This window comes from Vanellus vanellus (genome assembly GCF_965231255.1).
Source record: "Vanellus vanellus genome assembly, chromosome: 2".
In the NCBI taxonomy this organism is placed as follows: domain Eukaryota; kingdom Metazoa; phylum Chordata; class Aves; order Charadriiformes; family Charadriidae; genus Vanellus; species Vanellus vanellus.
Genome location: NC_138906.1, coordinates 44002552 through 44026465, shown reverse-complemented (window position 1 = coordinate 44026465; position 23914 = coordinate 44002552). Strand labels below are relative to the sequence as shown.

At 35.5% G+C, this 23914-nt stretch overlaps 1 protein-coding gene across 2 annotated transcripts in view; it reads left to right on the top strand.

Annotated features, from left to right (window-relative positions):
- TOP2B (DNA topoisomerase II beta) overlaps positions 1-23914 on the top strand; it is a gene marked incomplete at its 3' end in the record, with an annotated part of 66243 nt that extends 42329 nt beyond the window's left edge. The window contains exons 15-36 of one of the 2 annotated variants that reach the window (XM_082499311.1): positions 35-140; positions 339-448; positions 1596-1688; positions 1781-1895; positions 4358-4479; positions 5225-5373; positions 6632-6863; positions 8318-8452; positions 8917-9117; positions 10782-10977; positions 11146-11237; positions 12416-12571; positions 12713-12796; positions 13888-14085; positions 14425-14569; positions 15732-15890; positions 16712-16919; positions 17411-17490; positions 17805-17915; positions 22575-22691; positions 23441-23538; positions 23753-23914. In XM_082499311.1, the coding sequence (XP_082355437.1) occupies positions 35-140; positions 339-448; positions 1596-1688; positions 1781-1895; positions 4358-4479; positions 5225-5373; positions 6632-6863; positions 8318-8452; positions 8917-9117; positions 10782-10977; positions 11146-11237; positions 12416-12571; positions 12713-12796; positions 13888-14085; positions 14425-14569; positions 15732-15890; positions 16712-16919; positions 17411-17490; positions 17805-17915; positions 22575-22691; positions 23441-23538; positions 23753-23914 (3069 nt within the window). Of the gene's footprint in view, positions 1-34; positions 141-338; positions 449-1595; positions 1689-1780; positions 1896-4357; positions 4480-5224; positions 5374-6631; positions 6864-8317; positions 8453-8916; positions 9118-10781; positions 10978-11145; positions 11238-12415; positions 12572-12712; positions 12797-13887; positions 14086-14424; positions 14570-15731; positions 15891-16711; positions 16920-17407; positions 17491-17804; positions 17916-22574; positions 22692-23440; positions 23539-23752 lie in introns of both variants that reach the window. The other variant, XM_082499310.1, reaches the window with a different exon arrangement.

Sequence of the window (23914 nt, the reverse complement as noted above, 5' to 3'; positions counted from 1 at the left end):
TGATTAGTTGGTTTTTGTTTTTTGTTTTTTATAGGCAAGCAAAAATAAGCAAGAACTTTCATTCTATAGTATTCCTGAATTTGATGAGTGGAAGAAACATATGGAGAATCATAAAGCATGGAAGATAAAATACTACAAAGGTTTGTTTAAAAATAAAAAAAGTGAACGTCATGGATCTAAAAATACATAATAAATGGGTGCTATGAAGTTCTATTTGTAGGTGTTTTCATGATAGTATCTTCTGTAATGATTTTATAATGTTTCCAGTAAAATAAAAGGGGTAAAATAATAAAACCTATATTTTGAATATGGAATAACAGTTTCTTTTTATTGTACAGGTTTGGGTACCAGCACTGCTAAAGAAGCAAAAGAATATTTTGCTGACATGGAAAGACATCGGATCTTATTTCGATACGCTGGTCCTGAAGATGATGCTGCCATTACACTGGTAAGAACTTTAAAAAGTGCTTTTATATGATTTGTTTTAGTTTCCTGTCATCTCTGTTACACTGGGAACAACTACTGACTAGTACTGAAGCTGTTAACAGAAGCTTCTGCCCACATTTTCTCTGCTGATAGCTATGATCCCAGCCCCAAAGTTACCTATGAGCATAGGTGGTGTAAGATTATAGGCCCTATCGGGCCTCATGATAGCTGTAATCTAGGAAAACAAAAATCATTTCACATAGCAAATTCTTCAGCGTTCTGAAGAACATTTTTGCTAGCAAATGAAGTCTTAGAATAACAGTTTTAAGTGGAGAAAGAAAAAAACACTTTATTCTATTAAAGAATAAATATTCAAGAATAATTTTTATTCAGACTTTTTATTCTATTAATTTTATTTTTATTCTATTAAAATAACTTTTATGCTGATCCAGCTCTTGGTCATTTGTCACGTCAGGGGTCTAGAAAAAGTATAGATACACTGAAAGGAGCCAGAAGAAAATGGTAGGAATTTAGTCATGATTTTACAAAAGCCTAATCTTAAACCTTCAGACATCTGACATTGTGAATTGTCGAGCTTCATTCACAAGGGAAGTCTATCTGATGCAAAACAGGGCAATATCACTTAGTCCCTTCCTCAGAGAGTAAGTTAGGAATGTTTACTATGTATTATGTAAAACCACGGTCTCCAAGGAAATGGAACTACTCATAGAACTCTTTTGGAGTGGTCCGGTTAGAGTCTTTTAAAGAAGATAGCGCTGATGACTGTAGTCTTTTGCAGGAGAGTGGTTGAAGTCAGGACATGCTTGAGTGTCTATATATTATTCCCTGAGAAAAAAAGGCAGTACTTCGGCAAGTAGTTGAAATTTTGCTTAAACCTACATACTCAGTTTTTAGGTATTCCTCTCTTGAGCTTCTGGAGAAGCAGCTCACTGGACGGGAACTCTGTTTCTGTAACAGGTGAAAGTCTTTCAGAACACTCCTGTGTCTTTTTTTAGCGATAACATTAGTTATATGCATTATCTTGTCCAAATAAATATTATTGAATACATGATCAGATAGTGCAGTGCACTTAAAATTCTGACTAAAGAAACATACATTTACACAAACATATATATGCTGATTACTTTGTGTACTTGAAATCTTTTCAGGCCTTCAGTAAGAAGAAAATTGATGACCGAAAAGAGTGGTTAACAAACTTCATGGAGGACAGACGACAGCGTCGGCTCCATGGGCTTCCTGAGGTGAGTCCTAAATAATAGTAATAAATCTGGTGGGTGGGATTTAAATGTAATGTAATTTTTGTATTGAATGAATAATGTTTGTGTTTTTTCAGCAATTTTTGTATGGTACAGCAACAAAACATTTGACTTACAATGACTTCATTAACAAGGAGTTGATCCTTTTCTCAAATTCGGACAACGAGAGATCTATCCCTTCCCTTGTTGATGGTAAGCTGATAATTCATTATGATTTGCTGGAACTTTCCTCTTTATTGTTGGTTTTAAAACCTGCGATTTGTATTGGAAATCAATGCATTCAAGTAGAGAATATAAGAACTTTTTAATTTTTGTTTGTTATCGTTTATATGCTAAGGAATTGCCATATTTCTTTCGTGAGGGAATTCAAGCTGTTGCTCGGCAGCCTTTTTACTTAACCAGACCTGTTCCCTAGACCATACAAGTGTTTTGTTTCTAGTCAAACCATCAGAGAAAGCAAGTCTTTCAAGTGCTTATAACAATTAAGATTCAAGTCGGCAGCTGAGTGCAGATGAAGATGCAAATGTTTTCTCCCTTCAGCCTTACACCACAGGCAGCATTTTAGTGGTTAATGACTTTTCCTGTAATCTTGCTAGGGTTCTGTCAATCAGGTTTCCTAAATCTCCCCTTGCAATAGCATGAACATTAAAAGAAGCAGCGTGCTACACAACAGCTTCATTTGTAAAACTGTCTGCAGACAGCATGAACAGGAATTTCTGCCTTATATTATTGTCAATATGCCTATGCTTACTAAGATAGAGAAAAAATGCCTTGAGGTTTCATGGGGAAAAAAAAAAGTGTGTTTATCTCCACTTTCCAGTACATTTTTCATAGTGGAAGTGGTCAGCCTTCTTGACACTACAGACCCATACCAAAATATTCATGCAGCAAGAGCTTTTTATATTTTAGATGAGAAAGTGAGATAGTTCACAGGTGGGTAGGAGTAGTAGCTTCCTAGTAGGATGGATCTCCAGCTCCGCTGCAGAGTGAAGCTGGGTTGGGTATGTAGATACTTCTCTAGGGAATCAAAGAGTGTCACTGTTTCAGCTTCTCCAGACTTACTTCCTCCCATAATTATGTACTTGGATTAACTGGTAGTGTCTATGCAAGCATTCCATAGTTTACTGCTCTGGAGGAAGATCCAGTATAGATCTGCATGTTTCAAGAGGTGGTTGTTTTGGGTTTTGTTTTGTTTTGTTTTGTTTTGTTTTGTTTTTTAATAACATGCTGTACCCTGGCTGCTTTCTCAGAAATAGCAGGTTTTGGTGAAACTTAAAATATAGAATGAACTTGCAGGAGATAACTGTTTATTTGAATTGAAGTTCTCCAAGGTTGTGTCTACAGAAGTATAAGAAAATGAGAAGGGAACATATTTATTTATTCATACATTTGCGTGTGCATGGGGGTGTGTGTGTATGTAATATAATATATGCATATATAATAGACATATTATAAATAATTGCTATCAGTGTTACACATAATGTTATGTATAACACTACATATATAGTATACACTGTACATACAAGTAGTATTTAATGTGCTATCAGTGTTTCTGCCAGCTTTGACTGTAATTCTGCATTCTGGCCATGGATATGTGAACTGTTCAGGTAGTACTCTAGCAATGGTTTTCATTCTTCACTGTCATCAGGTGATACATAACAGGCTAGTCTGGTGGCAAATCTCAGAAAAAATGGAGAGGAAAAACATTTTGACTGTTTCTTCACAGTTACTAGTTACCACTCATACTCCTTGGTAATTCTCCTGTATAAAGGAAATCCTCTAAGTCTGTTATATTCAATAGATTTTTGGCAGAAAAACATGATGGAGGCCCATTGTAAAGAAAATTTTGTCTTAAATATTTAAATGAAATGGAGATCGGAGTCAATGTCTTTTTTTTGCAATTTTTGCTTATGTTTGACTCAGGTTAGTAATGGTAACACATAGCAGTATCTTGGTGCATTTCAGAAAGGTATGTGAATTAAAACACTGAATAGATCAATAAGCATGATCTGGAACAGGTTATGAGTTCTAGGTAACGTGCATAAAAAATGATGCAATCCCTTCCACACAGATGTGGTACTTAAAGTGTCCCCAAACAATAAAACTAAATCAGAAGATCGAAGAGACTGGCTTCTTCCTTAAAACTTTAAAAGACCTAAAAGGGAAACAAGTAACATATCTTCCTGTTGAATTTTAAAGAGTATTTGAAAATTTAACACAAAAAGTAAAAGTTCAGAGTGCTTTAAGATACAGGTAAGCTACAGTTAAAGTTGTCACTGCTGAATTTGTGTTGATATTCTTAGGAAAAAGATTTTGCTGAGTAGATTGGTAAGAAAAAGCTCTTGACTTGTGGAAGCTGTACATTTAGGATAAAGTTGCTGTTTATTAAAATGGTATATTGCATGCTGCATGGTAATGATTGGCTGAAAGGGTTGTGTTTCCACTTTGCTGGTAACCTTTTCAGTTTGGTAAAATATTTTTTATTATTTTAAAACAACTGAGATGTTAACTTGTTATTTTGTTAATATTACAGCATAAATTTGTTTCCAAATTCTTCTTTTGAGAGGTTAGAAATGATAATAGGGCAAAATAAGTTTATTACTTAAAAGCATATGCTTGTGTATGTGCTGAAAATGGGATATTCTTCTTAATAGGTTTAAAACCAGGGCAACGCAAAGTTTTATTCACTTGCTTTAAAAGAAATGATAAACGTGAAGTAAAGGTTGCTCAACTGGCTGGTTCTGTTGCTGAAATGTCAGCTTATCACCATGGGGAGGTGAGTATGAAGGATGGTAAAGTTCTGAGCATTTTTAGCCTATATAAAATATTAGGTAAATGTTTGCCATATTGAAATTGCAAACCTATTGACTATAAGTCTAAGTATACTAATCACAGATTAACTTCTAAAGACAAAGAACCAAACAGTATGTAGCTTAATAAGACACCATATTTTCATTCTTTCCAAGTCTTTGTGCACAGTGGTATCCCAAATAGTTTGTGGGTTGTGGCAAAATAGTAGATAACTAATTACCTAGGTAACTTTTAAATTCTCAGGTCATCGGAATATAGGAACTATGTACTTGGACAATTTTTATCTTCCACAAGAAATATAGTCTTTTAAGATAAGAAGAGATACTGTTCTTTGAAAACCTGATACAGTGTTGGAACAAAGATTATTTCTAACTCCTATTTTGTTTATAGTCATCTGAAATATTTTGTTTGTGCCACTTCCATTCCTCCAGAGAAGTTCTTTAGAAAAAATGGAGAAGACCAGGGTTTTTCATAAGCATAGAATGTAAGGACACTTAAATCAGGGAGGCAATATGGCTGTGGAAGAGGAAGCATTATGTTTTGTTAGCAGCTCTTGTAATTGTTTTACAACATTCCTCTCTCAGGGAGACTACTTTTTTGAAATTGAATTCAGGATAGTCACACAATTTTTGGGCATGAAAAATGTATTTTATTGGCTGATTAGGAAAGACTATCTCATGTTATTCCTATGAATATGTATTTTCTTGCAGCAAGCATTAATGATGACTATTGTCAACTTGGCTCAGAACTTTGTTGGCAGTAACAATGTTAATCTGCTACAACCAATTGGTCAGTTTGGTACCAGGCTTCATGGTGGAAAGGATGCTGCCAGCCCTCGCTATATTTTCACGATGTTAAGGTAAACACAAATGTAAAGCTAAATGCATGTTTTTAAAAAGCCTTGTTATGAAACTAATCCTTTCACAACACTACAGTTTTATTTGCGGGAGATGAATGGGGGAGTATTGGAATATTTTGATAGAAGCCCAAATACTGTTTTATATCTATGAGTGTGGTTTTGCGCAGGGTTTTTTTGCACTAATTTCCATGCATAGAAGTGCTGTGGGAATTATAGCTTTAAAGCAATTAAACTTTGAATCATAAGGCTGAAGACTGAAAATGTAGATCACTTGGATTAGTAACTGATCTTACTTAAATTGTAAATTCTTGTAGCTTTCAGTTTCCCTGTTCATTGTGAAATTTATTCAGTTTCAGAATAGAAAGTGTATTGCTACCTGGTGATAAGTCCTGCAACTCAGCATAAACTTGAAAGATGAGATGGATTCTTTTCCTTTTGGATGAATTTCTTCATATCAAGCTAAATTACACATATGTAATTAATAATAAAGACCTAATTTAATGATGCTGATTTTTCAGTTAATACCTTGAAATTCAGTTTGACGTGCAGAGTGTTAGAATGTGTTCCTTAATGTAAATTACAGTATTTTATATGTTATGTTGCTTCTTTTATTTCCTAATTTCAGTGTGATACTTTGCCTAAAATTCCTTGTAGTTTCTTCTTTTCCTCTAATTGTAAGCTTTACATGTAACTATCAGGTTTTATTCCCTTTCTCATATATGTTCTTTCTGTAGCAACCTATTTTTGTACAGTTTCCTTTTTGCACGAGGTGCTGGAAATCATATTCACCCAGGACAATGTTCTAGATGAGCAAAAGGAATCACCAGTAAAACCTTTGTAGTATTTTCAGAGACTACTAGGCCTACAATTAAGCAACAAAGTTTTGCAACTATTTGTATGCTGTGTTGCTTTATTACTGGGTGACCTACTGTCACATTGAACTGTGTGTTGAATGCTTCAAAGAATGGTATTTTTATAGATGTTAAATGTCATCAATTACTAGTGTACTGTGTACATGTATTATTGTGAAAGAAATGGACATAATCTGTTATGAACACACTCTTCCAGAAGGAAGAACTTCCTTTTCTCAGGAGGTATGTACATTGTATTTTCAGCTTCAGAATGACAAAGAAAGGAAGACACGAGCAAAATCTACAAATAGATCATATCTGGACCCATGGACTGTTAAAGCTTTATGTACTTTACTTACTGGACCACAGTTAAAACATTTTCTTCTTTTTCTTTTTCTTTTTTAAAGTCCTTTAGCAAGGCTGCTTTTTCCATCAGTGGATGACAACTTGCTTAAATTCCTTTATGACGACAACCAACGTGTAGAGCCTGAATGGTATATTCCCATCATTCCTATGGTTTTAGTAAATGGAGCTGAAGGAATTGGTACTGGATGGGCTTGCAAACTTCCAAACTACGATACCAGAGAGATTGTAAACAATGTCAGACGAATGCTGGATGGCTTAGATCCCCACCCAATGGTAAAAATAATAGTGTATATTGGTATTTTATAAGTTTGCTAACCAAACTTTATTTTGTACTTACAAAATGAATTCATATCACTCTAGTGATTATTGGAACAACTGAGTTGTATTGTCCCAGTAATTTTGTTTAGGAGCTTTACTTGACTGTTGGGATGAGGCTGGGGAAGTTCATCTTGAAGCAAAACATTACAATTTGTATTTTTCCACTTACTTCAGAGGACTTTGTCTTCAGTCTGCTGACTGTAAGCCTTCACAGTTGCAAGTCTTACAGGGAGGGTAGTTATGACATGACAGTAGAGTAAAAAGTTGTACCATTCTTTCCTTTTTGAAGGTACTACTACTTGTCTTCAGCCAAATTTAGCACTGCCTCTGTCTTGTCGATATTGTACTCTCTTTTGTATATCTGTAAGCATAGGAAAAGATACTGTCACTGTTCAAGAAAATTAGTGGCTTCTGAACTGCATCCAGCTTGTGTTCCTTTATTTAAAAGTTTGTAAGAAGTCTTGGAAGTGGTGTATACTTGAAAAAAATTGGACCAAGAATACCTGGGTGAACCCAGAATATCTGTAACCAACAGATGAAATACAGATAATATAACCTTTACTTTACAACTGATAGATATTGCTACTTTGCTGTGTTTACCAAGTCATAGAAGCAGAAATGTCTTTTCTCTACTTAGATCATAGTTTACTGAGCGTGCAGTATCAATTTTCATGACATAGTAAATTTCCTTTTGCAGATTCTTGGGAACAATAAATAGATTTTATTTTTTTTTTTTTAATTAATGCAATCCATTGCCCTTCCTTTAAGGACTCCTAGGCCTTCTGTGTAGTTTCACAGTCAATTGAAGCTTCACTGTGGTTGAAAGAGGCACTTCTGCCTCCATCTAGCTCCTTTCTGTATGTTGGTATGTGTTTGTGGCTGCATGGTAAGCTAGATAAGGGAATCAATTCAGTTAAAAAAAAAATTCCATGCCCTGTTAGTTACCTTTTAAACTGGATGGGTTCCACTATCTTTGCCAAACAGCACAAGAATGAAAAAGTGGTTAGGGGAGGTAGCACTGCTTCTGTGAAGTTATTGTGAGACTGGGGTTTTAGTCTGCTTTCTGTCATGCCTTATCTGTGCTTGCAGTTTTCTTTAAAAAAGAAAAAACAAAAACAACACCAAAAAATCCAAACAAAACAAACACCACCTCACTGGGTTCAGCGGCATCTTTTCAATCACTTATATACTCTGTAGGTGATAAGATACTTGCTGCTGTCACTTGTGTGTGTGTATTCTGCTTTTTCTATAGTATTTTTCCTATGATTTTAGATTTTCACAGGCATGAGAAGCTGGTTGATGGATTAGTGCAATATAAAGTGAAAGCTGTATGGTTTATGGGAAAGAAATATTTTTCTGATGTTTATAATAAAAGATTATTACCACTTTGCTGTTTTTTGCAATTACAGCTCCCAAACTACAAAAACTTCAAAGGAACCATTCAGGAACTTGGTCAAAACCAGTATGTAGTCAGCGGTGAAATATTTGTGGTGGACAGGAACACAGTAGAAATTACAGAGCTTCCTGTAAGGACATGGACCCAGGTAAGTAACAGTGAAATACATTTACATAAAACTCAAAACCAACAAAAAGTTCCTTATTAAATTCTTTAATCCTACATCCGGATGAACTTTTAACACAATTTCTGATGATTTTACATACACGGAAGGGAACATGGTGTCATTCTTTCGTGTCCCTTTGTAGAAGATGGTTTTCTACTTGTGCCATCTACTGTCCATACTACGCTATGTTACTATTACTGCTTCTCCTGCTGAATTAATATGTAATCTCCTTTTCTTTGGAGTATACTTTGCTGTCCTTGTTAGATGCCTCTTATGTTTGTGCTAGTCTTGGCCTGCATTTTGCAGGTTATACTGGTTCTGTAAATTATCACTGTAGAGATAATTACGTAGTGCACAAAGCTTTGAAATCTGATGTTCTTCAGTTGGTTTAAGAAATCAGGGATTTTAAGAAGTGTTTCTGGTTTTTGCTACCCTATTTTTAACAGGTGTACAAAGAACAGGTCCTAGAACCTATGTTGAACGGGACCGAAAAAACTCCAGCATTAATTTCTGACTATAAGGAATACCACACTGATACGACTGTGAAATTTGTTGTGAAGATGACAGAAGAAAAGCTTGCACAGGCAGAAGCTGCTGGATTGCACAAAGTCTTCAAGCTTCAAACAAGTCTTACTTGTAATTCTATGGTAACTTTTTCATGTTTGGCTATCAGAATCCTTACTGTTGCTTGTTGTAAACTCAAGTGTTTTTGTAGTGTACTTTGGTACTTGGCATTGAACAGTGTATTGTGTATTTGAAATTGAATAGTAGAAAATTGCAGTCATGACAAATATTAAGTCAATATGGATCAGCAAATCCATTTTAGTCCTGATGAATCTTTCAAACCGAACTAGAAAGGCTCATAGTGGTTAGTTTGGTTAGTTTCCTGTAACTGAAAATTTCCCTTGCAGCTAACCAAAAATGGTTAAATTAAAGTAGGTCATACAAATAACTTTCTGCCATGTTATAATTAGATTTGAGTTTTAAACTTGAGACAAGTTGTATTTTCAAAATTGCACTTTATGCGGGACTATTAGTCCTCTAATAGGAGTTAAATGATCCGATGTTTCCACCAACACATTTTATGTTGTAAGGTATAGAAAACACTATTCTTAAGCTGCTGAGGACGAGTGATGTAAATTACTCATATGGTTTATTTTGCTTGTAGCAAGGTGGGAGTGAGAATGTGAGTAAATATACATGTCTATTATGAGAGGGATTTGAATTGTAAGAGAAATGCTGCCAGAATATTTCCAAACAACCTGTCTTTACAGAGAATGAAAAAACAATTCTATTTTTTATGGCAGATACTAGTTTCAGATATCACAAAGCAAAAATACTGTTGCTATTACAGTATAAATCAAAAGCTATGTGAAGATAGGTTAAAAATAAATTAAAAGATCATAGAATTGGAAGAGGAAATTGGCTTTGCTCAACCCATTTTGTAGATTGTGCTTGAAAAGCGAATCTACCAAATCAAGTTGATAGTATTTCTCACATGTGTAAACAGCCATCTGAACTATTGTGAGAATCTGTCTTCAAATTAATGTTTGATAGATTACAAAATGTTTTGCAGGTTATTCCTGCGTTTTCTGCCTACTGAAATAAATAGTAAGGGCTGCTTTCTGTGTATGTGTAGGAATTAATCTGCACTAGTGTAAACATCTTAAAAAGTTATGTGAGATAGTCATTGTTCACCCAACTCCCAGATAGGTATTTTCGATAGATGAATTGCCCTCTAGAGGGGTTTATTTCTTTCAGCTGACTATAGAGGGTGCCTAGGGTGACTAGTTCACCTATAAATGTCTAAACTGGAGATGTCAGAAGTCAGGCAGGATTGATTCCACCTATCACGTAACGTGATTTCTTACTTTGTTTTTGCTTGAACTTGAAGGATGGCAGTTTTCACAGCTGAAAAGTGGCAGATTTCACAGCTGAACTGAAAGATCATTAAAGATGCTTTGCAACTGTTATGTTAAATAGTTGTGAATCATTAGGTGTTACTGAACTTGTTCTTTAATATTTAGATAAAATTAGTCATTCAAGTGAACTCAGGCATATTTCTCTATATAGCTGTCTTCCTGTTTGAACATCTTGCCATAAATCTCATCTTAAATCTACTTGTGAATAAAAAATAAAACCTATCCAGCTATGTGCTTTCTGGTTCCATAGCAAGGTTTGGGTTCAGTCTTCAAAATAGCACTTTTTGTATGGTGCATATATATGTGCAACAGAAATAAATTTGTACACAAACGTTAATTAAGTTTGAGTTGTGAAATCTCTCTCAAGCAGTATATTATGTATTTTACAGGTGCTATTTGATCATATGGGATGTCTGAAGAAATACGAAACTGTGCAAGACATCTTGAAGGAGTTCTTTGATTTGCGATTACATTATTATAGTTTACGCAAGGAATGGCTTGTGGGAATGTTGGGTGCAGAGTCTACCAAGCTTAACAATCAAGCTCGTTTCGTTCTAGAGAAGATACAAGGAAAAATTACCATAGGTGAGTAAATATAAGTTAGAATAGGTAACAGTAGGGGGGGGAAATCTGAAAATTATTTAAATATAGTAGAATGTACTTGCATGTAAGACTTTTATTTTCATGACACTGATTTTTTTTTTTCTTGTTCTTTTTTTCCCCTTGGTTGTGTGTGTATCTTGTATCTTGTAGAGAACAGATCAAAAAGAGATTTGATTCAGATGTTGGTTCAGAGAGGTTATGAATCTGATCCAGTAAAAGCCTGGAAAGAAGCACAGGAAAAGGTAATAATCTGAAATCTCTGGATATATTTGGTTCTTTTAATGTTATAAATGTTATTAATTTATTCAGATGTTTGTTTTCTAGCAGTCTAACTTAATTTATAACACATACAACATTTTTAAAAGATTGTTCATTACTTCTTATTGGCTTCCATTTTTAAAAATACATTAGACTTGTACATAAATATTGTCACATAGTATTGGTATTGTATATACATAATTCTTAGAAGACAACTAGATAATACAAGTCTGAAAATGAGAATGCAGAGGACTGTATTTCTTAATGTACCCAAATCAAAAGTGGCAACTTGATTTCCGAGTGGCTGGTACATAAAAAGCTGCATCAGTTACCCCCACACATATAACTGATTTTCCCCTTATTATTTATTTGTCACATGATTGCAAAGTGAAATTATTTATATATAAATTAGTCATCATTTTTCTGTAATGAAACTTAAGTACCTAAAACTATGGTTTTTGAATTTACTTTAGTAAATTCGACCTTCACCTACATTTGTTTCTGCTTTTTTAAAACCCAAGAGTTTTTTTATTGTTCCAAAAGAGATATATAACAAGTTTAATTTCATGCTTTACTATGGGAAGATGAAAATATTCTGAAAAGCAACTTCAAATTTCTGTCATATACCCCTTTTCTGTGCCATTGGCACTGTTTTTGCTATTTGTTTTCATTTCTCATTTGATGTGCTTTGGGTCTTTTTTTTGCTACTGTATTTTAACTGCATGCGTTGTGTTGTATTATATAACGAAACTATTATTATGAGAAATTTTGATCCACTTCCAAACCACAGTTTGTACGTTCAGGACTGTAATAGCAGTTTTTATCCAAGACTGTGCTCATTTCTAAAGAAGTGAATATCCAAAGGGCAAAGGTTTCCACCCTGTGAGATAGCTAGGACGGTACCAATATCTGTAGCCAATAGCACACAAGGCATACGGCTAGCATCAGCTTCAGACTTGTTTTCTTAAATCAAACGATTAAATAATCCAACTATAGAAGGTTACATGAACATGGCCTTTTGGAAAGGTCCAGAAAAATGTTGAGGTTATTAAATCTATGAGGGTGCACCTTACTACTCTATGATGATGCTTTGGAGCAGTGTTACAGTTCATGCATAGAGCTAAGATTATTAATATTTATAATTGTGAATATTTCACCTTAGGCAGCAGAAGAGGAGGACCCACAGAACCCAAACGATGATGCTTCCTCTGCTTCGGGCTCAACATCTGGCCCTGACTTTAACTATATCTTAAACATGTCCCTGTGGTCACTGACAAAAGAGAAAGTAGAAGAGTTAATTAAGCAGAGAGATTCAAAGGTTTGTACACCATGGAAGGCTTGTTCTGAAATAATATAGTAATTACTGATGTGTCTTAAGTGTGAATGTTCATTTTTTGGTAGTATTTACTTCAGTTGTAACATAGTAACTTACATTCTATATACTACTTTCAATTTGTAGGAGAGAGAACTAAATGACCTTAAAAGGAAATCTTCTTCAGATCTCTGGAAAGAAGATTTAGCGGCCTTTGTTGAAGAGCTTGAAGTATGTTTTATTTTACATATCTTTCAAAAAATATTAAATTTTAATTAATTTAATTAAAAGCATTAATTAATTAAAATTATTAAAATTAAAGCAAAAAGTAATAAAAGATACCACATTTGGGATTAAAAGCAGATAGACCTTCAAAGATAGTGATAAGTGGGAAATCAGTATTGGGTATTTGTGTTCCTTGTTGTGTTCCTCAGGGATTGTTTCTTGCATCTATATAATTTAATGTTTTTTTTTTCAAATTTGTGATGATAAAAGACAAATTACCAGGAGAAAATTGGTTTTCAGATGACACGAAAAATGGGAGTAGTAACTAGTAATAGTAATAATTATAGTAGTTCTACATGACCTAATTGGTTGTGAGGCAGTAAGTATTGTAAAATGCAAAGCTCTACACATAGGAACAAAGTGTGTAGACCGTAAGTACCATATGAGAGGCTCTTACTTTGCCTCATCAGTAACTATGGGGAAAAAGTGAAGTCCTACTGGTGGATAATTTGGTGAGCCTCAGCTTTCAATGTTGCCTGAAAAGGGCTGATGTAATCTTTTGAAGTGACACAGGATAATACAAACAAGGTGTTTGTTTTATTTCTCTGTTTGTTTGTGCTACAGCTGCAGTTGGAAGTGTTCTGTTCAGATGTCTGTATTTCAGCTATATGTTCATACTGTGAAAAAAGCTGATTAAAGGACTGGAAAATGTGCCTTTAAAAATGACTAGAAACTAGTTGCTTAAATTAAACGCTGAAATACTGAAAAGTTACATCAGTACCCAGACACATACATGAGAAATAGAAACTTGATAAAATAAAGATTTTCAATCTATCAGTGTCCAAAAGTTCGTATTTCTTTAATCTTGAATAGAAGTGTAGTATTTAACTGTACAGGGTAATGAGGAACTTGCCAAGATTAAGTGGTTGATTTACCATTACTGGAAAGCGTGTTACAATTCAAGTGAGAATTAAGGGAAGTCTTATGCTCCATGTAAAAAGGAGATGAATCTTAAATAATCACGATGTTCCACTTTGTCCTTACTGAAAGAGAATGTGTTCCCCTTTCTGTCCCCCTTCCCCCTCCTTGTTTGTTAGAAAGTAGAAGCACAGGAAAGAGAAGATGTTTTGGCTGGCATGGTTGGCAAACCAATAAAAGGCAAAGTTGGTAAACCCAAGATGAAGAAACTTCAGCTGGAAGAGACCATGCCATCACCATTTGGCAGAAGAATAGTTCCACAGATTACATCTGCCATGAAAGCTGATGCCAGTAGGAAACTGCTCAAAAAGAAAAAGGTAAAGCAAACTATTGCTATAGTTAGATTATTTATTATTTAACTGCTACTCTGGTAGCATAAATCCAAACCACTAGACCTCATTAATGCTGTATTTATACTGTTTTGCTCACCTAATGCATGAAGAAGTTAATACAGGATTTCTTTTACATTGCAAGTCTCTTATGACTACTTATTGTTCAGGTGTTTTTATTGAGATTTCTCCCTTCCAAGACTGTTCAACAAATGTCAATATACTAGTCTACTTTCATTTATTATCTTCTACAAAACTATTCCAGTTCTGTCATGAAATATAAAGGTGTAATTTATTTTGTTTTGCCCAACTTTTTTATATTTTTAGGGTGAAACTGATTCTTTAGCAATAAAAATGGAATTTGATGAAGAATTTGGTGGTGTGCCAGCTGAGGGTGGTGGGGATGACTCACTGAATACATCAGCCACAGCAACTAAAACCCCTAAACCTAAGAGAGAGAAGAAGGAACCTGGTAAGATCCTTACACATAGTTAACACTCATAGTTAACCTTAGCTGTGTATACTAATTGGCATTAAATATATTTTTAACACATAGTGAGAAGGGGAATATGCCACAATAATCAGTGTTTCATCTGATTTTCTTTCCTAAAGGATGTGTGGAAACACTTGAAAGTATTCTGCTGAAATTTGTTATGTAAATAGATTGTGTTATGTAAAATAGATTATTTTTTCATAATTAAACTAATTCTGTGCAAACTGAGATTTCTAGTTTGCATTGCTCTCTGATGTTGAAGGACATGGCACTCATCTTCAGCCTGAGTAATAGTATAGATTGTAAAACTTGATTAAATAAATATATTTTCCTACTGACATATTCAGTCATTCTGACTTTTTAAAAGTTATGCACGTTATAGATGAACCAATATCTATGTTAACTTTCCTTGTCCTTTGTTAGTAGGAATTTATTATTACTGTTTGAGAAATACATAGTAATGGGGAGCAGCAACAAAAAAGAAAGCTAAAGACAGAACAGAAGGTTTAAGTATGAGGGTTTGTTTTTTGTTTTTGTTTTTTTTTTTTTTTAAAAAAAGTGGTTGTGCAAATAATTCTTCTGAGATAAGATCTGTTTTTAATTATTCAGGGGATTATCCAACCTGAATAGATTAACTGAGTACAGTTATGACTGAGTTGTCTACATGCAGCTCAAATCTACCCTAGCCGGTGTTGTGCCAGAGCCAATTAGCCCAGCTTGACCTGAGCTTACCCTGCAATTCACTGACCTCATTGTCACCCCCCAATAGGGTATCCTCTGCTTCCCATGTTAACTGGATTTTTCCAATAACTTTTCCTGATTGTGTTCCCTGAATAATGGAAAACTGCTTGTTCTTTCCCTGGAAAACTCCAGCAACCTTTAAAAAGATTTAAGTTTGAGGAGCTAAAACTTCGAATTAGAGACTTTTATGTTTTTCAGTCATGAAACAAATTTGTTAGGCAGCAGCAGGTCAGGTTCTGTGTGAAATAATTTCATCATGTTAAATTTTTCTTCTGGAAGGAGAAGAAAATATACAACTTTTAAAGAGAAAAAAACATGCTAACTGTATGTATCATAAATGATTAGAAAAGATTAAAATATTTTTTACCCTGACTGTAGTAAATGCTTTAACTTGTGGCAGGCACTAGAGTAAGAAGAACACCATCATCTACAAAATCCGGTGCAAAAAAAGTGAAGAAACGAAACCCATGGTCAGATGATGAATCCAAGTCTGAAAGTGATTTAGAAGAGAATGAGCCTGTGATTATTCCAAGAGACTCTCTGCTTAGGAGAGCTGCAGGTACTCAAGCTTTTGTGAATTGCGCATTGTGACTGAAAGTTTCCACTACAAGCCTACATTTTCCATTGAACATTGCCTTTTTTTAGGACTTATCTCCTACAGATAGCTTGCATTACATTTTCGTCACTGTGCAGTTAGTGAAAAAGCTCTTAATGTCAAGACCAGGAATTTAAGAGTCGATATAAAAGTTTTTGTAATTTGGTCCAGAAATCTTTTCCCTTATTCTAAACACTAAAGAGCTGTTACTCTCAAAACTAGTGGATTATACAAGAAATAGACAAGATAATACCATTACAAACATAAAAAAAATTACTCTATTGCAATTATACTGTCAAATAAGGCCCCAAAGCCCGAATGGCTAGTAAAAATTTATCAAAAAAATTCTGAACAGTCCATGAAAAGCAAAAATATCAGAGACTGAAAGTTTGGAAATATATAAATATTTGACAGTTTAAGAAAAACACAGATTTTTTCTGGCAAATGGTTGATTAATTTTTCAAGCGCTTGATTAAGAAGAATTTTCAAATGATAGATTCAAAAAAACTTCAAGGATTTTCATTCCTTAAAATGAGTTATGCAGTGATGTCTCCATAATGCCATCAGCTGAAGGTATCTGAGCAAGCCACAGGTGGGTGGTAGATGTTTGGTAACACTTTAGATTATGTGCCTTTATTCTTCCAGGCTCAAACAAGTTCCTTTTCCCCCAGTCTTTTGTCTTGTGTACTCTGAGGCAGGGTTTGTTTAGTGACTTCCTCTTTAATTTATTTATGTATTAATATAAACAGCTATCTTGAAATGTGTATATATGTGATTTGTTTTAGCTGAGAGGCCCAAGTATACTTTTGACTTCTCAGAAGAAGAAGATGATGCCGATGATGATGATGATGCCAACAATAATAATGATTTGGATGAGCTAAAAGTAAAATCCTCTCCAGTTACAAATGACAGAGAGGATGAGTTTGTTCCCTCAGACAGTTTAGAAAAAGATGAATATGACTTCTCCCCAGCCAAATCAAAGCCGTCTCCAGAGTAAGTACTGTAACTCAGCTGTATTTCTTTACTAATAATTTTTTTTAATGCAGAAGTCTCTGAGTGAAACTGATAAACATCAACCTGTTATTGCTCTACATGTACCATGTAAAATAAAATTTGTACATTTCTGGGGAGGAATTATCTAATAATATATAATAATATTATACAGAGGTAAATATGACTTACCAAATTAAGGTATGCTGTCAGTACTATCTTCCGTTAAACTGCATTTTGTAAGATTCTCTGTTTTCCATCTTGTGCCAGCCTGATATACAGAACTATTGAAAAAAATGTAATTCTGTTAATTTTAAATGCCTGAAGTTCATGACTGATTTTAGGGGTTTGACTGCTGCAAGTGTATATAAAAATGCTAGAAATGCTTTGTAGAGCTAAAACAGGAATTTAATCTCATATGGATATTATAATGTCTACATTTTTCAGTATGTAGTTGATGCAACTGATAATTTCTTTTTCCTGTTTGGAAGTAGAAAAACGTCGCAAGACAAGAAAAATCAAGATTTTGGGAACATCTTCTCTTTTCCATCTTACTCTCAGAAGACAGATGATGGTGAGCTTGTTTTCACTGGTCTATTTAATCTTATAGCAACTGTTATGGAATGTTTTAGGGCGTTTATGTGGTATACACAAACTTCACACGGTAGTTATAGAAGGATGTCCAGTTTTATAAAGGGGAAAGGGGAAGGAGGTTCTGATCCTTAGAAGAACAAAGCTGGTTTCGTAGATAAAAGAGTGACAGTACATCCATAACCTAGCTGTGGTGTCAGAAGCACTTCTCTGACTTGAATTTTGACCGTAATTAATAGTCATGATTTAAAATATGCAGTGAACGAATCTTATTCTAAACATACTCTGTGATTGTAGATACAACAAAATTGGACAGTGATGAAGAGGATTCTGCTCCTGTTTTCTCGTCATCTTTTGCCCCAAAACAAACAGAGAAAATTCCAAGTAAAACAGTAGCTGCTAAAAAGGGTATGTATAGGATTGTCCTGTAAGCCAGTCCCTTTATTTAAAACTCATCTCCTCCACCTTTGCATTGTCTCTTCGCATCTTCAAAGTGGAGGCTGCATTCGTTTATTTTGAACTTGGTGATATTCAACATAGGGTGTGAACCTCTTGCAGCTCCTTAATGATACAGTTTCTTTCTTTCCACTGGCTACTTAGTGTCAAAACTTTAATACTTTCCACTCATGGAGCTGGTGTTCAGCTTTTGATTAGTTTAACTAATGGGAGGTTTTTACCCTCAGGGAATAAGTGAAACAAGATGACCTCGGGGTTGAAGATCTGCTATAATGGATCCAACTTGTTCCCCTTCCTCTTAAAGTAAATAAGTTCAAAGGAGGAATCCCCAAGAAATATTTACACCCTCAGTAAATATCATGGCTTAACACCAGCCAGCTCGCTCACTCACCCCCGGTGGGGTGGGGGAGAGAATCGGAAGAATAAAAGTGAGAAAACTCATGGGTTGAGATAAAGACGGTTTAATAGGTGAAGCAAAAGCAGCGCACACAAGCAAAGCAAAACAAAGAAATCATTCACTACTTCTCATCAGCAGGCCATCTCCAGGAAAGCAGGGTTCCATCACGTGTAACGTTTACTTGGGAAGAGAAACACCATAACTCCAAATATCCCCCCTTCCTTCTTTTTCCTGTATCTTTATATTGCTGAACTTCAGAGGCATAAATTCTTTCAATTATTAATCAGGCTTTTAGAACTGGCATCTTGCAGGATCTTACACTGAGGAATTAAGGACAATTCCAAGAAGAGGGTGTTTATTATTTGGATTTGTTTCTGTGGTTGTGCTTGGGTATTTGTAGGAATAAGTTTGTGTTTTTTCTATTGTCTATTTGGCGAATATTGGTTTATTGGTTGTTAGTGATACTTCTAAGAGAAAGCCTTGCACTTGTTTCTAAATATGTGTTAAAGATTGTGCTAGAGTCTTGCCATAATTAATGGTGAAAATAGTGGGTTTTTTTACCTAATAGTAGTTTAAATAGGTATAAAATACAGTTCTTGGCACATGATAGACTGGGGATTTTGTTGCTTTCAGATCTTTGCCTTTATTCCTGTATGTCTTTCAGATAATGTTCTTTTTTCTTGCTGCTCAATCTTCTGTCCTCCAAAAGCATTTTTTTCTGTGATACTGTGACCTTTGTTTCTTAAAACTTCTTTTGACCAACTTGCAGCTGAACTTAATGTATTATTTCTTCCCCAAAAAGATATGTCAAGGAAATCTGCAAGAAAGCAGCCAATTACAATAGTTAACTTACTCTCTTAAAACCGAGAAAAAAATATCTTATGTTATATATTAGCGAATTGCAGCATCTTTTCGTCATGTCCCCCATTACTTCGCTATTTCTAATCTCTTTTGTGTTGCATTGTGTCTAATTTGTAAACTGAATCAACGAATATCTGAATGCTTCTCAAACACTTTCAGCTAGTAAAGTTCTATAATACAATATATGAAGATTGTTCACAGAAATAGCTGACCTCTAATAGAATAGTCTTTTATGTTAAACTTCTGTACTACAGTACATACAAGAGAGAACTGTGTATGCAGTAGCTGAGCATGGATGCAATTTAACATTGAATCTCTTTCTCCCTCTGTTTTTTGAAGGCCTGGATGTGATGAGTGATGTTTAACCTAACTTGAAACCTTAAAATATAGCTGTGATCTGTTTCTGAATTTCTAATTAACCATTACACTCACAAAATAGGTATAAACAGGCTCTCTTTCAAGCGAAAGTTAAATTTTTTGCCTTCCGAGTATCCTTAGGGACACAGTCTCCCTCTCAGTGCATGACAAGCAAGCATGACAGCTTGCTTTCACCAGTTTTCATCTCTTCTCCTTTGCCCAGATTAGATATGACCACAGTTTCATGATCAGAGTTTGACAGTGCAGTGATAACCCAGCATGCTTAGTTTGTCGGCCATCTGGTATCCTTTTAGTAGTCTCCTTGATTCTAAAAGTCCATCTTCATGCCCTGTAGCAGCAGTCCCTCCAAAACCCATTTTCTGATATTGTAATACTCCATTCACTCACACACTGGGAATGCCTATTTTGTGGCTGAAACAGTTGTTCCAGAGTTTGATTTTCTGTGACTTCAGAGCTTGGCTTTGTAAAGCTGAGACTGAAGAACCATTTGTTGTGCCTTGCTATCTGTAGAGCCACGTTCCCTTCTCAATGAGAAAAAATAAGGGAATAGGTATGAGTTCAGCTTACTTTCAGACTTTGATCAATTGAGATGAAATCTCGACCTCTGTGTTCACTACAGAGGATGAAACTGCAGAGCTTGCTTTCCGTGCACTATTTGAGAGGTCTGTGGTTCTAGTGCTTTATAGTAAGCCTAAGGGAAACTTGAAAAGCAATCTGACTCTTTGATTATAAGCAGCTGCTCATCTTGAACAGCCCAGCTGGGAGATGTACCCCTTGCATCAGCTGTAGGACTGATACCATTTCTGGACTTTCTACTGAAAACTTGGGCGTCTTGAGAGCCTGTTTACACTGACCTCCACTGCAGACTTCCATTTCATGTCATGATACCTAGTGGAGAGCTTGGCTGAGCTGATAGTCTAGTTGCTGTCTGAGAGCCTTCCCACTTGTGCAGGCACTAGTATTCTAACCTAAGGTAGTGGTTCAGGATCCCACTAGAGTTAGTGCAGCCTGTTCTGAAAGCCATGGACGCTTACTTTAGCCACCAGATAACAATTAAGAAGTTTACTGTCCTTTGGACTTGGTGTTCAGCAGGCACACTTCACAGGAGTTTACCAGTTTGACCAGTGATGACAGGCTCTGTTTCAAGGGGAAAAACAAGTCTAGTGTTTGTGGCAGTGTGTCACACCTTTTTCATTCCCCCATTATGTTCCTCTCCCCAATTCCTTGTTTGTTGGTGAGAAGTCTGTCCCTTTTCTAACACCAGTTAACAAACAACTCCAGTACTCAGGGCAAGCTGAAGATGATAGTTACATCTCATGGTAGATGTGTGGGGTAGTATTTGTCAGGAGCATACTTGGCTCCTGTCTGGTACGCAGAGTTCACATTTACAGCATGAGGAGCTGTGCAAGGCACAATTACCTGGCCAAAATGTACACAGTCCTGCAGGAGGACATCTAAACCTCAGCTCCTGATGTTGAATGTCACCTAGGTCTAAAATGGATCACTTCTACTAAGAGTCTCTCGGTCACAATTTCTGCTTGTCATCTTCAAGTTGATGAAATTTCTGAATCTTTCCTTTCCCCACCCCCAGTCCATGTTTCTTATGCTGGTAAAGCTTTTTCCTATATAAAGGACTTCATTGCCTCATGGGACCTAAAATCATGTACCTTCAGGTACACTGCCCCCTCCTTTACTCATAACTACCTACTTACTTTTAGTGATGCTTCTACAAAGTGTTCCTTCTGCTTTCAGTTACTTTTTCCAGGCTTACTGGTAGGTCTTTGTGGCTTACTTAGTTTAACTTCACACTAATACAGCTATACTTTCACAGTTGACATACCCAGAGAGACTTATTTCAAGTTGCTTTCAAATGCAGTTCCTGACTTCCATCCTAAGAATTGTTGCTTCCCTCCCCAAGTCTTAGCTGAAATGCTGCCATCATAACCAACACCATTTTTTTTTTTCCCATCCGTGATGCCAAAGGTGGTTTTATTTTTTGTATTATCAGGACCTGCTATTTGGACTACCCAGTAGGCAGCAGTTTAAGGCATGACTGATGATTGCTAGCTAAAAAGTTTGTAGAGACACTCTCTTGTTGTTTGAACACAGTCCCTTAGTGATACCATAAATGAAAGCTTGAGTTCTCACAAACATCCACATTCCTGGTATTTGGAGTGTTTTTACAAGTGTCAATCATCTTTAAGGTATTCGTAGCTGATGATAAAGTGTAGGTCAGTAATGTATCTGAGGTTTCTGCAGAAGACTGACTTGTCTGTAAGCATACAGAACACATTATCTGGTGATCTTAAGGGTCTTTTCCAACCTAAATCATTCTATGATTCTACCCCTTGTCACCCATTGTGTGAACACACCAATAACTGTCTTTTAAAGATGGCAAGAGTAGTTGCATAGCAGTAATTTAAATTCTGTAAGAAACCCTCAGATCTGTCCCCTTCCTGTCCTTTCTGCTTTTTCTGAAGTTCCTTTTTACTGAGATTTACAGAAAACAATGCCACAGAGTCAGAGGCGCTGTCTCTCAAACTCCTGCAGTAATCGTGGGAAGGTTGTCCTGCAGCTGTACGGCTGTGAAGGCAGAAATGTCACAAGCAGCAAGCTGTAGCTGTAAACACTGTAATGGATCCAAACATATTTAAAGTATCCAACCTGGAGAACTGCTGCTGCTTTAATTACTGGTCACCTGTTTTGCGCTCAAAAAAAAGATGAAAAAATATTTAATCAAAAACACTGGAACTTACTGAATGCACTGATACATCTCAAAGTATGACAAGGGGAAACCTCCTGCTTATTCCGTGCAATTTTAGCATGAAAGCTGAAGTATGTTTTCCCCAAGTGCAGAAACAGCTCATCTTGTTTTAGTATCTGCCATTTAAGCTGGAATTGGTGCGTCTAATAAAATTTAATACTTCTAACCAATATGTAAAATTAACATATCTAGTATCTCTAACTTCTAACAGCAAAACTAGATGTGCCCCCTAAACCTAAAAGAGCTCCCAAGGCCAAGAAGGTGGAAACTGTAAACTCCGACTCAGATTCAGAATTCGGCATTCCAAAGAAGACTGCAGCACCCAAAGGTAAGAGTTTTGGTGCTGTGCCCTCTGTAGCACAGGTCCACAATCATTTTTGTGAGAAAGCAGAACTGGTGTCTCTAAAATTAGAACCATATTGATTTATTAGTAAATTAATCGCTAGTAGATTACTCAGCCACGAGCCTTTTCTGTGACAAATACAGTGTATTGACTTTTCTTGACAAAAAATGCGTGAACTTTTTATCTCACCTTCACTGTGGGGGAATGTATTTAATAGCTTCACCCTTTTTTGTTCATCAGTTCTACTGGATACTGCATACTTTCTTTGATCTTAGCTTTTTACAAGATAGTAAACTTTGGTAGTAATTCTAGTAAGTAGCAATTTATGGCTTTTTAAACCAATTCTTTGGTATCCCAGTTGATGGTTGAGGTTAACAGTAAATTTACTAAATAGTAAAGGTGAATTAATGCTGTGTAATCAGTACAGAAGGGGACTGAGGCCTTGTAGTACTTCAGAAGTCAAGTCATTGATCTAATGAAGTTTGTCCCTGTCTTAAGCCAGCAGCTTGAATTGCTAGGGTGAATGGTAGCTTTGAAAGAAGTATAGAAGATTTAAAACTGAGAATAAAATATATGGCATTTTACTGCTGTTATGAAGAACCTTGAGTTGTAAATTAAATTTGAACTTTACCATGTAGACATACTAAACTAATTTCACTAGGGTTTTTTTTTAATTGCTAACTCCGGAGTTTTATTTTAAAAAAGAAAAAGTTAAATCATATTCTTTCACCTAGGAAAAGGTAGAGGGGCAAAGAAAAGGAAAGCATCCAGTTCAGAAAATGAAGGTGAATACAACCCTGGGAAGAAAACACCTAAATCAACACCAAGCAAGGTCAGTCCCATCTATGCTCTTTTCTCCTTGTAAAAAGAACCTAATGGATTACTTTACATAAACGGTACATGTTCTTATTATAGGTTGCCAATATGATAATGGGGGGTGTGGTGTGTTTAGAAATTAAATGTTAGAGAAGGTTTCCTTCAATTCTGAAGATTAAAAGGGAAAACGTACACAGCATCACAACTGATTTGTCTTTTCTTTTCTAAAGAAATCCAAGAAGGCTGCTTTTGACCAGGATTCTGATGTGGAAATCTTTCAGTCAGGCTTTGCCTCCGAAACTGCCCCAAAGCCACGGACAGGCCGGGCTAGAAAAGAAGTTAAATATTTTGCAGAGTCTGATGAAGATGATGATTTTGATATGTTTAATTAA